Below are 16,445 nucleotides of genomic sequence, written 5' to 3'. Positions count from 1 at the left end.
AATGGCGTAACCCATGAGAAAAGCCACCCTAAGTAGCGTGAACAGGGAAATCCCCTAATTTGATACCCTAAGTGGCGTAAACATCAAAATCGATCAATTTGATACCATACTGATGACTGATGTTAAATTGATGTTAAATACAACAGGTATAAATTCCATTTATTGAAGTTATTGAGAGTAAGGCCAACATGATTACTCTCATGCAAGGACACCTCTCTCAGCCACTTTGAATAGCCATATGATCTTTTAGCCTAAATTAATGAATGTAAGTGAAAAAAGTTGCTTGCCTGGACTGACTGATGCATCACTTAACCATTCGTTTTACTAATTTTATCAAAACCTGAAAGAATGGAATCCATACCTGTTAATGTGTTGAAAAAAATACATACATTAATCATATTTATATGTTTTGCATCCATGCAAGCCAAGCCTAGTCGCTTCAAACAGGCCCGGAACATAATAGCAGCTTCCTTTGCAACCTGTGGGCGTGTGGTATAGGTAACGCGTGCTGCCTAGTATAGAGGCGGGTGTAAGAGACTAGCTAGGACTGTAAGGGGGTAACTCTCATAAGTGCTGCGCTGGCGCGCTGGCGTGTGCGAGGATTATTTTCTATCCCTTGAAATCACGCACTTCATGGTGTTTATGGCTTAGGTCTGCTCCCGGGTCTCCTCAAATTTGCCCAAATTTGCAACCCTCAAATTTGCACCCCTAAATGGCGTTATCCTCATAACCAAATTAGCAACCCTAAATGGCGTGAAGAGAGAGAAAAGGCTACCCTAATCGGCGATTTACAAGCGAATGGTGCTGAAATGCAACCCTTTTTGCCAAAGATGTCGACGACGCTTGAGTACCTGAAACAGGACCCTTTTCAACGCTTTTTCTGGACGCGGGTGCGTAGCAGGCAATGTGGAGAGTGACCCCCCCCCCGTGGTTAAATCTCTAGGGTGTCACTTTTAACACCCGAGGGTGTGGTCCTCCAGGGACACCAACATGGTGTCACTCAACACCCCAGTGCTTACAAGGTGAAAACAATAATCCTGGCCAAAGATAATGAATGTACTTACCTGTAACGGTTTGGGTACGTGTTAGTGTAAGAACATCCTCACTTATATCAACATCATTGACTGTACCAGTAACAGTGATGCTCTGCTCTGCATGGAAGCCATCATTGAATATCTTATATCAGAACAAATGGAAAATTACAATTACTTTAGTATGTATTTCACTTAAATTTCTTTTCTAATGCAAGATTAGGTGTAAGATTATGTAAGTGGATGTAATAAATGTTTCACAGCATTATATCATTTATCAATTTGTTTGTGCTGTAATAAAAAAATTTAAAAGATGTTTTGGGGTATAAAAATCAGTGTCCAAAGGGGAGAGATATACGTGTGTGACGCCCAATGCGGAGAGCTGTATGTGTGACATCATAGCTATTATTTGCATTGCCAATGGGAGGATCTCATTAGCATTACTATTCTTCACATTCAAATGATCATAACTTTCTTATTTTTTGTCTAAATTATATACTTAAATCTACAATGATCACATTCTTTCATTTTTCTCCCTTCACGATTTCAAACTTGTTCCATTGGGTATCATTCTCATTTCATGTTGAATTTATCATTCATCAGACTAACCTTCTTTCCCGCTATAGATTGAGCACCATCGTCTGTCCATACGATGTCACTGTTCAGAGCAGCCAAATCGACATTGTTCACGTCCGCTGATACCGTTATATGATTAGATACAATAAGCGCATCGGTGAAGGTCTAAAAGGAAAAAAAATACAAATAATAATACAACAATCAAACACAGTGGGTGATTTCAAATACGGTGTTGAAATCTGGTGTTGGTTTTATGACAACACCAACACCAGCCACAACACCGTACTTGAAATCAGGCTGGTGTTGGGATTGACCTCGGAAAATCTGACGTATTTCCAGCAGTTCGTGTTGAAGGCTGGTGTTGAATGTCGTCTGCTGAACCCAGCACTGCGGCTGGTGTTGACGATCTGAGTGCAGTTTCCCCATTCACCAACACCAACCCCCAGGGATTGGGAAAAACGTGATTTCAAGTTTGGTGTTGGTGTTGGCAATCTCAAGCTTGGGAACAGGCGGCAAACACAATAAAAGATTCCCGTAAAATTAGCTTTTACAGTTAAGATGAGTACAAATCATTTAAGCATTATGAGGAATAATGTTTACTCTTTCGATTTCTTGAATTAATCAAAGCATTTGTATTCTGTACGAAAAGAATATAATGCATTTCTCTCCGATTTCATTTTTCGTCGTCGATACTTCTCGTGTGAAGTTGAGATGAGTTAGCAGCGCAGCGCAGAGGCGTGACGTCATGTGCTATCGATAACGCAATCGGTATCGTTCCTCTGAACCCAGCTCGGTGTTCGAGCTCAGTTCAGTGGCCTTTTTACGCTCTCAACACCAACACCAAACACCAAACTTGAAATCACCCAGTGTTACAGTCTTAAAGTAGACATTAATTGGAAATGATTTTGGCTCAATCTGGTATAGATTCATGGGACTTTGTATGCGGAAGTGAAGTAAATAGATGAAATGTTTTCAAATTTAGTTACTCTCTTGAAATAAGCTGGAGAAGGGATGCAAAATTTTCCTGATTTGGGAAGAAATGGTCGCAAAGCTATAGTGACGTCACAGGAGCCAAGCAATTTAGAATTGTAAGGGTGCCGTGGTCTAGGGGCTACATCTTGTCTGCAAGATATTCACCCATATTGTGCTGCACTCAACTCAGGTGAGATGAATGGGTACCTGGCAGGATTTATTCCTTGAATGCACCAAGCACTTTCAGCAGCTGGAACTAAGGCCGGGGGAATATATAGTGCACCATTGAATAGGCAACTAGATAATCAGCGCCTCTTATATGCTGTACATTATTAATAGTCATGAAATCTTGAAACCTGTATCAACTTCAGGACATTAAGATGAGGATATATTCAGCTGATAAAAATGTCAATTAGTTTTGTGAAATTATATCAATTTGCTGAAATGTACACACATTGTTTGGACGAATGTCAGACATGACATCTTATTTGAGTGAGAAAACCCAGTATCACACAAATTATTCATTTGCAATCGATTGCAAATTGCAATTCATGTTTGTAAATCACCTTCTTTGAAGAAATGCTTTGAGTGCCATCATCAAGGTAGATCGCCCGACCTGTCATGTCTTCAATGTTGACGCCATCCAAAGTACCGGTGATGGAGACTGCGCCATCAAACTCGACAGAGCCTAAAGAGAGTAAAGAAATGCCTCATCGTCGTCATTAGTTTCATCAAATTCAGCAACATGAACATCAGTATCATCACCATTCCACAGAGAGCAAGACCTCTGAAAGACTGCTGTAAGACCATAAAACTTGCTTGATCTTTCAAGGGTCTTTCAACAAACTTTCAAAGATCTCTGAGGTCTTTCACAATTCCTGATGGATCTTTCAATGGTCTTGGTGGTCCTCGTGAATCCCAAAACTTTTTGAAATGGTTCAAAACAGTCATTCAGCGGTCTTACAGGAACATTGTATTTTGATGGTCTTTCAACAGTCGTTGAATCTTTCCATGATCTTTCGGCAGTCTCTCAAGATTTCTGCGGAGATCACTGTAAGACTCATGAGAGATCATTGAAAGATAATACTACTTAAGCCCCCATTCCACAGAGGGGAGACCTTATTAAAGTAGAGGTAAAAGTGGTAACAGTAGCAAAAGTTGCAGTAGTAGCACAGATGCATGAAGCAAACAAGAAGCTGTTATTTAAAGAATAAGAGTTGAAGTATGAAAGTAGCTGTCAGAGGAGTATTATTATTATTGGAATTTTTTAGATAGACCTAGTAGCAGCGACATCAGAATTGACATTATTCATAACAATCCTGATGACCATTAGCACTAGAAGATGTAGATGCAGGTCGTCTAGGACATTTATAGGAGTCATGAACACAGTCATAGAGACAATTGCAGTAATGCAGCAGCAGTAATAGCTTTCCAGAATAAGAACATTATTTACGTAATCAGTACAACATATAGCGACCATCCTTATCACTGCTATCATCGGTAGATGTAGACATTAAAGAAGTAGTGATGGAAGTTACAGCAATAGCAGCAGCAATGTAAGTGAAAGAAGGACCAGCAGAAAGTGGAAGTAATAAAGTATAGAAAGCATGATTACCAATGTTTATATCCTACATGTAGCTTACCCATCATCACTTTCAAAGGTTGAGGTAGAAGAAGTAGCTGCAATAGTAGCAGCAGCATAAGTAGCCATAATAGTAAGTCAATGAAATAGTAGTAATGCTACAATCATCATCATTGTCATGGTCATCATCAATTTCATCATCATCACCATCTTAATCATAATCATCACTATCATCATAGTCTTTGTCGTCATCATCACCAGCATCAACATCATCGTTATCACCATAGTCACCACCATCATCATAATCACATTCATCATCATCATCATCGTCTCCGTCGTCATTTTCATCGTCCTCATTATCGCCATCATCACCATTCATCGCCAACAGCTACTTCATGTGTTATCACAAGACCATCACCACCATCACCATCATTAGCAACACCATCATTACAATCCTCACCATCAGAGGAGGGATGGTTTGCTTATTTCAATGGGAGGCAAGTTGACTCAAAAGAGACTGATTTTTCAGTTTGATAATACACAATAATATTGCACAACCCAGACCTCCATTTTTAATTCTTTTTTTCTTCCTCTATTTCTCCTTTTGTTCTACCCTCCCCCAAAAAATACATCTCGACCAAAACACTACCTCTGATAATGAGCATCATCACCACGATCATTATTAATCTAATATATACCTGTAAATGTTTTTACTCCAGTGATAGTTTGATCTCCACTCTTATACAGGATAGAATCTTTCAGATCAGGAAGGTCGATATCATTGACCAAACTGTCCGTATCTATATTTCCATTCACCGTCACTTGATCGGCAAATGTCACATCACCGCTGATCTCCTAAAGATAAAGAAGATGTAATAATTTTCAACGGGTTGAGAAATTTTTGCTGACAGACCTATCCGGGGGAGCCTTCCATCAACATTTCTTGTCTAACAAGTTGTCAGATCTGACATTTTCTACAGTAACTGTCGGATAATACAGAAGTTGTCCGAAAATACAGGATTAGTTGAATAAAACGTCAGAGTCCTCTCAAGACACACCTGGGATTGTAACATGAAGGGATAGCATGATATTTACAATAGCCTATGACTTTCAAGATTTATTTTAGTTAATTCTCATTTTCATTTTGTCCAGTTTACAAAACAATCAAGGTGAACACGGGTGGACACGATACATAGTTATCAGGAAACCTTTAAACTGTTTGTACATGCTTTGCTATGAAATTACAGTTTTTAAGGTTAATCGTGTGATTGTTTTCACATGGTACTGTTAATACAATGTATATTGTTTCTCCTATCCCATCGCTGTCTCTATTTCTCTCTCTCTCTCTTTATCTATAACTCCATCTCCCATATATATATATATATATATATATCTTTCACACACACACACACTCATTCACACTAACTCGCTCTTCTGTTTAGTTTGTCACCTCTTCAGTAATTAAAGGACAAGTCCACCCCAACAAAAAGTTGATTTGAATAAAAAGAGAAAAATCCAACAAGCATAACACCGAATATTTCATCAAAATCAGATGTAAAATAAGAAAGTAATGACATTTTAAAGTTTTGCTTAATTTCACAAAACAGTTATATGCACATCCCAGTCGGTATGCAAATGAGGGAACTTATGACATCACTCACTCACTATTTCTTTTGTGTTTTATTACATGAAATATGAAATATTCTCATTTTCTCCTCATTGTCCTGTGAAACAAAGTTTTATTTCTCTCTGAACATGTTAAATTACCATTGCTTAACATTTTATGGTTCAGTCAAGTTGGTCCCTATTTTAAAATCTGCAAAAAGTTAAATAATGTTTAATTCAAACAATAAAAAACAAAAGAAATAGTGAGTGAGGGACATCATCGATTCTCTTGTTTGCATGTGACTAAATTGTGCATATAACTATTTTGTGAAAAATAAGCAAAACTTTGAAATGTCATAACTTTTTTATTTTACATCAGATTTAGATGAAATTTTCAGCATTATGCTTGTCTGATTTTTCTCTATTGATTCAAATCAACATTTATCTGAGGTGGACTTCACCTTTAATATTTTGTAAATCGTACTACTTTCACTTTGGATTCTGTAGTTCCCTATTACTGCAATGCATAAATTTCATGCAAATAATCTTGGTGAAAGGACATGTTTTTAATATTTTCTAACCACATCAATGATTTTCAAAAGTGCACAGGCGTACCTGATTTGTAGATAATGTGACTCTCCCATCAACAAAGGCAGTCCAGTCCTCTTCATTTAAATTGGTTATGTCGCCATCTGCTGCCTGTACGTTGCCAGTGGCCTTAAAGCATTCAAAGGTCATTGCACCTTTTGGTAAGAATTTTACATAATTGAAATATGTACGTTAAAGAAACTTAATCATAAGCATCACATCTTATATATCGTCACCCATTGTTTATTATGTCATTTAACATACATCCATATAAATTGTACTTTTATTTTGAGATTTTAAGCCTGATATATTGCCTCGACCTACTGTCTTGGGGGAAAATAGTAGGTCTATAGTCACTTCTGGGCAATATGTTTTGCTATTGCTCTCATGAGCAGTCAATATCGGTATGCTATCCCATCAAAGTACATGTAACCTGTCACTTCTTAGCTGACATTAACCATCATATGAAACTTCAAATGAAAGATCAACAGTATTAACATCGCCCCCTGATAGTAATAGGTATTATCACTTCAGGGCAATAAGTTTTACCAGTGCTCTCATGAGCAGTCAATATTATATACCGTCTCAATGAAGTACCTTACCTGTCACTTCCTGGCTGGCATTAACCATCATTACTTCAGTCGAGAGATCGACTGTATTAACATCGCCCCCTACGATAAGATCACCCGTTACAGACATCGTCCCAGCAAAGGTCTACCATATCAAAGAAAGAGATTTGTATTAAAAAAAGGCACCAGAAGCAATAAGCCAGTTTGTACAATAGACCTTTCCTATCTTTCATTAGGATAGGCAAATTTCAGGGCAAAATATTATGGAAGCTGGCCCGACAGCAGGATGCACAAATTGCATAGATCAGGCCCCTTAGGCCCGTTTTTTTTACCATTTAAAGGGCTTGCAACTGTTGTAACTTTTTCATTATGGCAACTATCATGGAAACCATGATTCTGATTGGCTGCTGAGCCCTGTTGCCATGGTAGTTGCCATTATGGCAAAGTTACATCAGTTGCAAGTCCTTTATGAAACGGGCCCCAGGTAACTAAAATAGCACATCAATGAATGCTTTATGAAGCTATTTGTTGCATTTCTACTTTGAACGCATTTGCATTTTGTAATTACAATGTACTTGGCCAACTGTTGAATAACAGCTGCTAATAAACACATTGTTGCGTTGGATCTAATGAAAACACATTTAAAAAAAAAAGAATATAAGGATAATCAAGACAAAGTTTGTGCTTAATATCTCAATGAATATTAAACCAACATGCCATTGGATTTTAAATGACCTTATGACATGCATGCACAGAATTGAATTTCAAACTGGTATATTACAAGGCAAATTGCCAATTTGTGTATTACCAACTCGTCCACTCACCACATGGTCTATTTTCATTTAGTCTAATGCAATTTTGTCCATCAACATTTCGTCTAACAACCATTTGGTCCAATATCCATTTCATTTTCATTCATTTTGCACAATTAACACTTGTCCAATTAGACCAAATGGTATATGGATTAAATGGTTATTGGACCAACTAGTAATTAGACGAAGTGGGGAGTGGATGAATTGGCAATAAGACCATGTGGATTGTGGACGAACCCATGGTAGACCAAATGATAGTACACGAGTTGGCAGTTGGACGAATTGGCACTATACGAATTGGAAATAAACCTATTACAAGACATTTGCTACTGATTTAGTTATATCCATTGGCATAAGTAGAAGTACTTTAGAAGAGGCTGTTCTAAACCCTGGATAGATATTGAATACATATATATACTGGGATGCGAATCACTTCAGCTCCAGCCCCTGAGTATTTCAATTAAGGACATTCTGTTGATAAGCCCAAATATAAAGTAGCACTCAAGACATATCTCTTCTGTAAATAGTATGATTTTCTTACAGTTAATATGTCCGTAGTTAAGTTGATATTTTAGATATGTATAGGTAGTTTCGTTGGATGTTTAGTTATGTAAGGTAGTTAAGTTGATAAGTTAAGTAGTTAGGTTTTGTGATGTAAAGCGCTTAAAGAAATGTTGATATATAGGCGCTATATAAATATTGATTATTATAATTATTCTAATTCAAACATTGAGTTATTACCTTTGTTCCTGCCAGCGTTTCAGACTCGGTTACCAGGGCTGCTTGGGCCCAGAGGGTGCTCATCGATACCCCGTCCACATTGCCTGTAACACTCATGTCAGATGATGCAGAGAAACCATCTGTGAAGGTCTTCGTTCCTGAAATACATGTATATACAAAGATTCATTGGTATAGTAATCTATTCTTGAGGGTAGATTCAATCAAAATGAAGAGTGTTTTATTAAACAAGAATAATGAGGCAGAAGGCAAAATTGGAAAAATAAAAAAAGAAATTTTGAAAGTTTGTGAAATATGTGAAATATGTAATAAATCACTATACCGATTTAGATTTCAAATTGGCCACTTAGGCGGTATCACTATGATGTTGGTTAAGGACTTCCATTTACTCCTAAGCATAAAAAAGAATTAAAATTTAATTTAAAACATCTTCCTTAGAACTATATTTTCTGTAAATAAGTACCTAAATATATCCGATAGAAATCATTATTGCATTTACACTTAACAAATATGCTCATTAGCCAATCAGAATTGTTCTATGTACCTGTAACTGATTCGCCACTGGTTAGATCCATGAAATCATTTTCAACATCATAAGTGTTGACGGTGCCTGTGAATTTAAGATTTCCACCGGATCCAGCACTGAATGGTGAAGTAAATGTCTTATCGGCTGTTATTACTTGCTCTGATGGTGAAAAAAGAGAAAAATAAGTGGAATTTAAAACACTTTTTTAAAATGATTTTCAAATTTGCCCTCGGCAGTTCACATGATTAGGATTTCATCAAAAGAAGGCTTGCATTAACCTGTTGGAGATTGAGCTCGCCTATGTGCGGGCTTGAGTCTATTGAAACGTGTCATAGCAAAATCATTCATCATTCAAAATCTTTGTGGAAGCACCGTGGTGTAGCGGTTCTGACTCTCGCCATGTAATCAGAGGGTCGTGTGTTCGAATCCCACCATGGCCTAGCGCCCTTTGGCAAGGCGTCAATCCACATATTGCCACTCTCACCCAGGTGCTAATTGGGTACCGGTAGGAAACAACCGTCATTGTGGTTGGTTTAGCAAGTGTGCTTATGGTTAATCGAAATTAGTATTGCAAATTAGAATCATTATTTTTGTAAATTTGAATTATCACTGTATATTTGAATTATTATGGTTAAATTGAATTAAGATTATTATTGTAATTGAGATTTTATTCATGTTTATGTGCAATTATATGTTTTTTATTGTTGATTCAATGTCAATTCAGCCTTCGTAGCTGCTAAATTGAATAAAATATATCTTGAATCTTGAACAGGCTGCTTGAAATGCTATGAATCCAGTGACCGGGTAATAATAATTGTGAAGCGCTTTGAACAGTCGTAGATTGATAAAGCGCTATATAAATGCCAATTATTATTATTATTATTATTATTCATACTTCAACGGGTTAATCAGCCATTTGTTATAGGTCGTCGGTGTGAGCAAAATGGGTGAAAAAAATATAAGCAATTTAAATGACAATATGGTATAAAACAGAACACAAACCTTGCGCTATGTTAGCGTAGACGGCATCTGCTTCCATCGCACCGACATCGACAGTGTTGACTGTGCCGTCCACCACCACGCTCTTTGAGACTACCATGTTATCCTCAAATGTAACAGTACCTGAAAATGGGAGAAAACAGAGGATAGGACTTTGAATTTGAAGCTGGGTGATGTGTCCATGTCCCCTCCCCCCTCCCACCCCCTTCCCCCTCCCACTCTCTGATGGCCATCTATACCTCAGGCGGGGAAATGGATATACTGTGATTTCTTATTGACTTCTGTTGGTTGTTAATATACATTGAATTTGTAATGTAGAAACAACTTTGGCATCTTGCAGTTTTCTGCCTTGAAATGTCAGTTGTCAATTTTTTTATCATTAAATTGCTATGCGCAATTTATCGCTGTTTTTTTCAGTTGAGGATTATAATAGGTTTTTTTGCCTGTGTTTTCACCTGTTGCATCTGAACCATGATCAAATATTGTTTGAATGAATAAAAAATAATAAATAAAAAAGACACATTTCAATTATGGTGTAGGGCATAGGTGTCATATATTGTCTTGAAAATGTTGGTCGGGCTGCTTATCAGAGATTCCTACTGGTTGTGAGTTTAGATAATTATGCTATTTTGAAGTACATGAGTGAATTTGATATACAAATAATGAATGTGTATGCGTGCAATGGGAAGAATATTTTCATGAGATGAAAGATGTAAAGTTCCATTCAACGAGGCGTTAGCCGAGTTGAATGGAACTTTTAATCTTTCATCGAATGTAAATATTCTTTCCATTGCACAAATATTTACATTCATTATTTGTTTTATATAACTCATATTAAGTTACAAAGTTTTTAAATATGTAAAAAAGGAATAAAAAAGATAAAGAATAGGTTGGCCTATTTCCAGCAACTCCTTTTCTCTGATAATTGCTAGTCGGTGGATTACACCATGTATCGACAGCTCATCAGCCCTTTGCTTTCATGTTTGTGACGCGCATTGCTTCATGGATCTGAGTCGAGCGCGCACAGTCAGTTTGATCTGCACTAACTTCATGCGCGCAAACACACACACACACACACATACACAAAAAGGTAAGTAGACATACACATGATTATACTGAGGGAGCGCTAGCGCGCGTACCGTGCAATGGAAAAATAAAAAATGCATGGTCACCGTGCAATGGAAAATTACAAAATGCACGGAGTAAACAATGGACCAAATATTGAACACCTTTCAACCAATCAGATGGCAAGAATCTTCGTTTGAGTTATATAATACTACATGTACCATGGACATTACAGTACTTCTAACAATCCACATTAACAAAGTGCTTAAAATTTGGGAATGGCTTCTATTTTAAGTGATTTACAGATGTACTGTTGTGTAGTCAACAAGATTGCCTACGTAAAGTGTATGCAGTTTATACATTCCCAAAGAAATATTTGATCAAGAGTTACCTAGTCAACTGTTACAGGGGAGTCATTTACCACCTGGGTGAAGAGTGGCAAAATGTATATGATGCCTTGCCAAACAGCTAAATAATTCAAACACAAGATCTTACTAGTACATGTAAGTCAGGGCGAGGGTGAGAACCACGACATCAAAAAACCTTGTACAAGGTCATACCTACCTTGCACCTCTTGTGTCCCAGAGCGCTTCATGACTTGACTAGCTAGAACAGACACATCCACACCGTCAACGGTACCTGATGTGTGTAGGTCACCTTGCACCATGATACCGTCAGCAAAGATCTTGTCCGCATCTATGGTATAGGATCCTGTGAATGAAAGATGGGGAAAGGTTCTCAGCTTACAAACAATTTGCATGTTAAATAAAGAGGCTTTAATAGGAGTAAATTATAATTTGGAAACAAATTTTTGGCATTACTCCTATGTGATTAAGGATTACTCCTATGTGATTAAGAATTTGTTTCCAAGTTATAATTTCCTCCTATTAAAGCCTCTTTATTTACTATCTATTGTCCACGGCGGACTGCATTTGCATATTAACGAGTCAGAAAGAAGAGGATGGAGGGTATTTGAATTCCAGTTCATCGTGGCTTAGCCGTGAACCAGAATAGCCTGGTGGTTAAGACGCTGCCGGGAAAGCAGTAGATGGCAGGTTCGAATTCCACTGGTTCCAATTTTTTCTGACTTATGATTTTCATTACAGATCCAGCATGCGATCTTAAACACATAGGAGAAATGCAGAAAATTTGTTTACAAATTAAGATAATTATGATGAACAATAGAAGCCCTGAAATATACCATTTCATGACCCATCCTCCCCTGTTGTCGATGAACACTGGAATATTTATTGTCAATAACAAAATACCAACTGAAAACTGCAGAATGGGGCCAACTTTCAAAACGCTTCAACCTAAGTATATCTATAGGTATACTGATTACATTTACTGTATTATAAATCACATTCTCATGGTAATTGTATTTTTCACTATCATTATGTTATCATCATCATCATCACAATTATATTATGCTAAACATTATCATTATCAGCGCCTATAATCAGTATCTACTTGCCAAAACCATTTGATGGAATAACTTTGATTTCCAGAATTTTTGGTATTTAGAGAAGAGCTCTCATCTAATTTCTGCACAGCCCGTTGTAAAAACCTGCTACACGCAAAAGTTTTTGTGTAGCAGTCTTTAAAAATATGTGAAGCAGATTGTGATACAACATCAGGAATATGATTCCGTGCAGTCAATTGTTTACCACACACTGAGGAACAGTGGCGTACCTAGGATTTTCAACAGGGGTGGCAAAACCGTCCGCCAAAAAATTTGTCAAGCAAAAAAAAAAAAAAAAAGGTCGTCAATCACAAATGACAATCACAAGCTCGTCAGGGGGGGCAAAAAAGGTCTTTCAAGCTCATCAGGGGGGCAGGGATACGTCCTTTGCATGGGTTGTGGCTCGTCAGGGGGGGGCAGACTGCCCCCTCTGCCCCCCCCCCCCCGTAGGTACACTAGTGCTGAGGAAGCATGAAGATAGTATATTTCATCATTCTTAATTTGATTATGAATTGTTCTAGCTTACATGCATGCATGGCAGGATATCATGACCATGTAGGGGGGAAACCGTGGTGTAGTGGTCTAGCTACACACCCCCAATCAGTTACATCGGGAGAGACATGCGGGTCATAGTGATTCAGTTCGCTTTTTACCTCTCAGGCACATCTAACCCAAAACAAATAGTAATGATAACACTATTTCTGACTCACTTACCTGACAGCGTAATCAGATCATCAAAGTCAACTCCGTCCGTCAATCCATTTACAGAAACAGACCCGACTACTTTGAGAACATCTGTGAAAGTCTTTTCCCCCGTGATCACTTGCCCTAATGAACAGAAACATAAAAAACCTTATTATCCTGGTAACCACTTAATTCAAAATTTCCCATAGGCTGTATACAGGGACCCTCTAATTCCAATGGGCAAAGTATGAATGTATAGCAAGTCATCTGTGTGAAAACCATTTTCCATTTTAGCGATTTTAAAAGCAATGTTTAAGAACATATTATTTTGACACAGCACCCCCACATGCATCCTCACACATTATTTGGGAAAATCCTGCTACCACTTTACTCGCAGACCCAGTGGCGTAACTACGGGGGGCATGGGGGGGCACGTGCCCCCCCCCCCCCCCCCCATCGGTTCACAAAAAAAAAAAAACGGGGAAAAGGAGAAAAAAAGGGAGAAAGGAAGAGAAACGTAGTGGGAAAGAAGAAATTATTGTTCATTATAATGTTATAGTATATAATAATGATATGTTACATTAGAAACATTTTTTTCTCATAACTTTATGAAACATAATTTGTTCAAGGCCTATGTCTTCACTGTTTCTGGTGCTCGCTTTGTCTGTTTATATAACAGATCAAATATTTTTTTCGGAACACTATAGTTTTCAAGTATATTTGAGAGACCTGATGTTGTCAAATCAAGTCAATATACACCAAATGTATTTCCTCGCACTTCGAGTTATTATTGTTTTATGTAGTGACATATGCTTCTTTTTCATGACTACTTAAAGTGATTGCCCTATTTTAAGGTCTTAATATAAGGCATTTGTCTGTGCTTACATTCACATGTCCCTTTTCTGATCTGAATATCAAAAATTTTCAGCTCGCGCTTTGCGCTCGCATCATTTGGTTAGTGAAATACACATGGTCTTCTTGAATTCCTACAAACAAACCTTAGAATGCCCCTCTTAAGGTCTAAATTATCAGCTCGCGCTCGCAATATGTGATAAGTGAGATGTGTATGATAATCAGGATTACAATGACTACAAAAAGACCTTTATGTGTTTGGATGTAATTCTAACAAAATCAGCAAGCGCTTGGCACTAGCATTAGATGACTACGGTGAGATATGTATAATCTTAATGGATTACTTAAAAATAGTCCTTGTTTGGAGTCAATATATACACAAATTTCAGCTCGCGCTTAGCGCTCGCATCATTTGATTAGTGAAATATGTATGATCTTCGTAAATTCCTACAAACAAGCCTTAAAATGCCCCTCTTCAGGTCTGAATTTCCTAAATTTTCAGCTCGCGCTTCGCACTCGCAATATTTATTAGTGAGATGTTAATCATGATTACAATTAATGACTGCAAGTGCTTCCTGTATTTAGATGCAATTCTAACAAAATCAGCAAGGGCTTGGCACTCGCTTTAGATGACTATGGTGACATATGTATACTCTTAATTGATTCATAAAATATAGTCCTTAAAAAAATGTCAGTTTGGGGTCAATATATACAAAAAATTCAGCTCGCGCTTCGCCCTCGTACTGTTTGTTTAGCGAGACAGGTACGTATCATGATAATAAAAATTGGCTTATAATGTCCCTTTTTAGGTCTGAATATCCAAAATTTTCAGCTCGCGCTTTGCGCTCGCATCATTTGGTTAGTGAAATACACATGGTCTTCTTGAATTCCTACAAACAAACCTTAGAATGCCCCTCTTAAGGTCTAAATTATCAGCTCGCGCTCGCAATATGTGATAAGTGAGATGTGTATGATAATCAGGATTACAATGACTACAAAAAGACCTTTATGTGTTTGGATGTAATTCTAACAAAATCAGCAAGCGCTTGGCACTAGCATTAGATGACTACGGTGAGATATGTATAATCTTAATGGATTACTTAAAAATAGTCCTTGTTTGGAGTCAATATATACACAAATTTCAGCTCGCGCTTAGCGCTCGCATCATTTGATTAGTGAAATATGTATGATCTTCGTAAATTCCTACAAACAAGCCTTAAAATGCCCCTCTTCAGGTCTGAATTTCCTAAATTTTCAGCTCGCGCTTCGCACTCGCAATATTTATTAGTGAGATGTTAATCATGATTACAATTAATGACTGCAAGTGCTTCCTGTATTTAGATGCAATTCTAACAAAATCAGCAAGGGCTTGGCACTCGCTTTAGATGACTATGGTGACATATGTATACTCTTAATTGATTCATAAAATATAGTCCTTAAAAAAATGTCAGTTTGGGGTCAATATATACAAAAAATTCAGCTCGCGCTTCGCCCTCGTACTGTTTGTTTAGCGAGACAGGTACGTATCATGATAATAAAAATTGGCTTATAATGTCCCTTTTTAGGTCTGAATATCCAAAATTTTCAGCTCGCGCTTCGCGCTCACATTATTTGATCAGTGAGATAAAGGCACTGTCCTTAAAATGTGTCTATTAGGTCAGTATACCTGGCAGCTGAGCGCGCTTCACTTAAGTGACTCAAATTTTTGCTGGTGCCCCCCCAATGCCGTGACCCACGGTACGCCACTGCGCAGACCCAAGCCTGCCTTCTCTGACCTTCTCAAGCCTGCCTACTACTCCGCTTTCCACTCCTTCTGGTTTACAGTCTTTTTAAGGATTACATTCATTTCAAAAAGAATACTCTACTTTTAAACCTCCATTTTCTCGCCTTTCCAATTCACCTCCATTTCCATCCACTGTTCTTATCTCTGTCCCTCCAGGACTTTACACATGGTGTACCGTAAACCTCTTCTGCGAAAATCCATACTATCCTCATAATATACCTAATAAATGCCACAACCATGAAAAATTGAGATATTCTTTTAAAAGACCTTCGTAAAAAATATTTTAATATTCTATATATATATATGATGTCACAGGCAAGCTGCTCTTCTATGTATCATGTGCAAAAATTAATATGCTGCATTTGAAATAAATTTCATGTGATCATTATTTAACCAACTTTGGAGTTGGATAAGAATTTGAGAGTATTACTTACCCATGAGTTCTGACTATTGTTAATGCTTTCTTCATATATGATAAATTGAATTTTTAACCATTATTTCAACGATTCATTTTTTAACCAACTTTAGGGTTGGTTAAAAATCCCTGAGAGTGTTACTAACCTATGAAGCTCCAAACCTTGTTAATCTTACTTGAAATTCT

At 37.4% G+C, this 16,445-nt stretch overlaps 1 protein-coding gene across 2 annotated transcripts in view; it reads right to left on the bottom strand.

Moving 5' to 3' along the window:
- The window catches only part of LOC129268173 (uncharacterized), a 208,368-nt gene that overhangs the window by 154,808 nt on the left and 37,115 nt on the right, over positions 1 to 16,445 (bottom strand). For both annotated transcript variants that reach the window (XM_064104858.1, XM_064104859.1), the window contains exons 24-34: positions 13,240 to 13,353; positions 11,628 to 11,774; positions 10,002 to 10,121; positions 9,018 to 9,158; positions 8,477 to 8,613; positions 6,957 to 7,068; positions 6,382 to 6,509; positions 4,860 to 5,016; positions 3,146 to 3,267; positions 1,641 to 1,772; positions 1,065 to 1,176 (exon numbers count right to left, since the gene is read on the bottom strand). In XM_064104858.1, coding sequence (XP_063960928.1) covers positions 1,065 to 1,176; positions 1,641 to 1,772; positions 3,146 to 3,267; positions 4,860 to 5,016; positions 6,382 to 6,509; positions 6,957 to 7,068; positions 8,477 to 8,613; positions 9,018 to 9,158; positions 10,002 to 10,121; positions 11,628 to 11,774; positions 13,240 to 13,353 — 1,422 coding nt within the window. The remainder of the gene's footprint in view (positions 1 to 1,064; positions 1,177 to 1,640; positions 1,773 to 3,145; positions 3,268 to 4,859; positions 5,017 to 6,381; positions 6,510 to 6,956; positions 7,069 to 8,476; positions 8,614 to 9,017; positions 9,159 to 10,001; positions 10,122 to 11,627; positions 11,775 to 13,239; positions 13,354 to 16,445) is intronic.

Source organism: Lytechinus pictus, chromosome 9 (genome assembly GCF_037042905.1).
Source record: "Lytechinus pictus isolate F3 Inbred chromosome 9, Lp3.0, whole genome shotgun sequence".
NCBI classification, from domain to species: Eukaryota; Metazoa; Echinodermata; class Echinoidea; order Temnopleuroida; family Toxopneustidae; genus Lytechinus; species Lytechinus pictus.
Note: the sequence above shows the minus strand (reverse complement) of the source record. Positions and strands in the feature narration are given on the sequence as shown.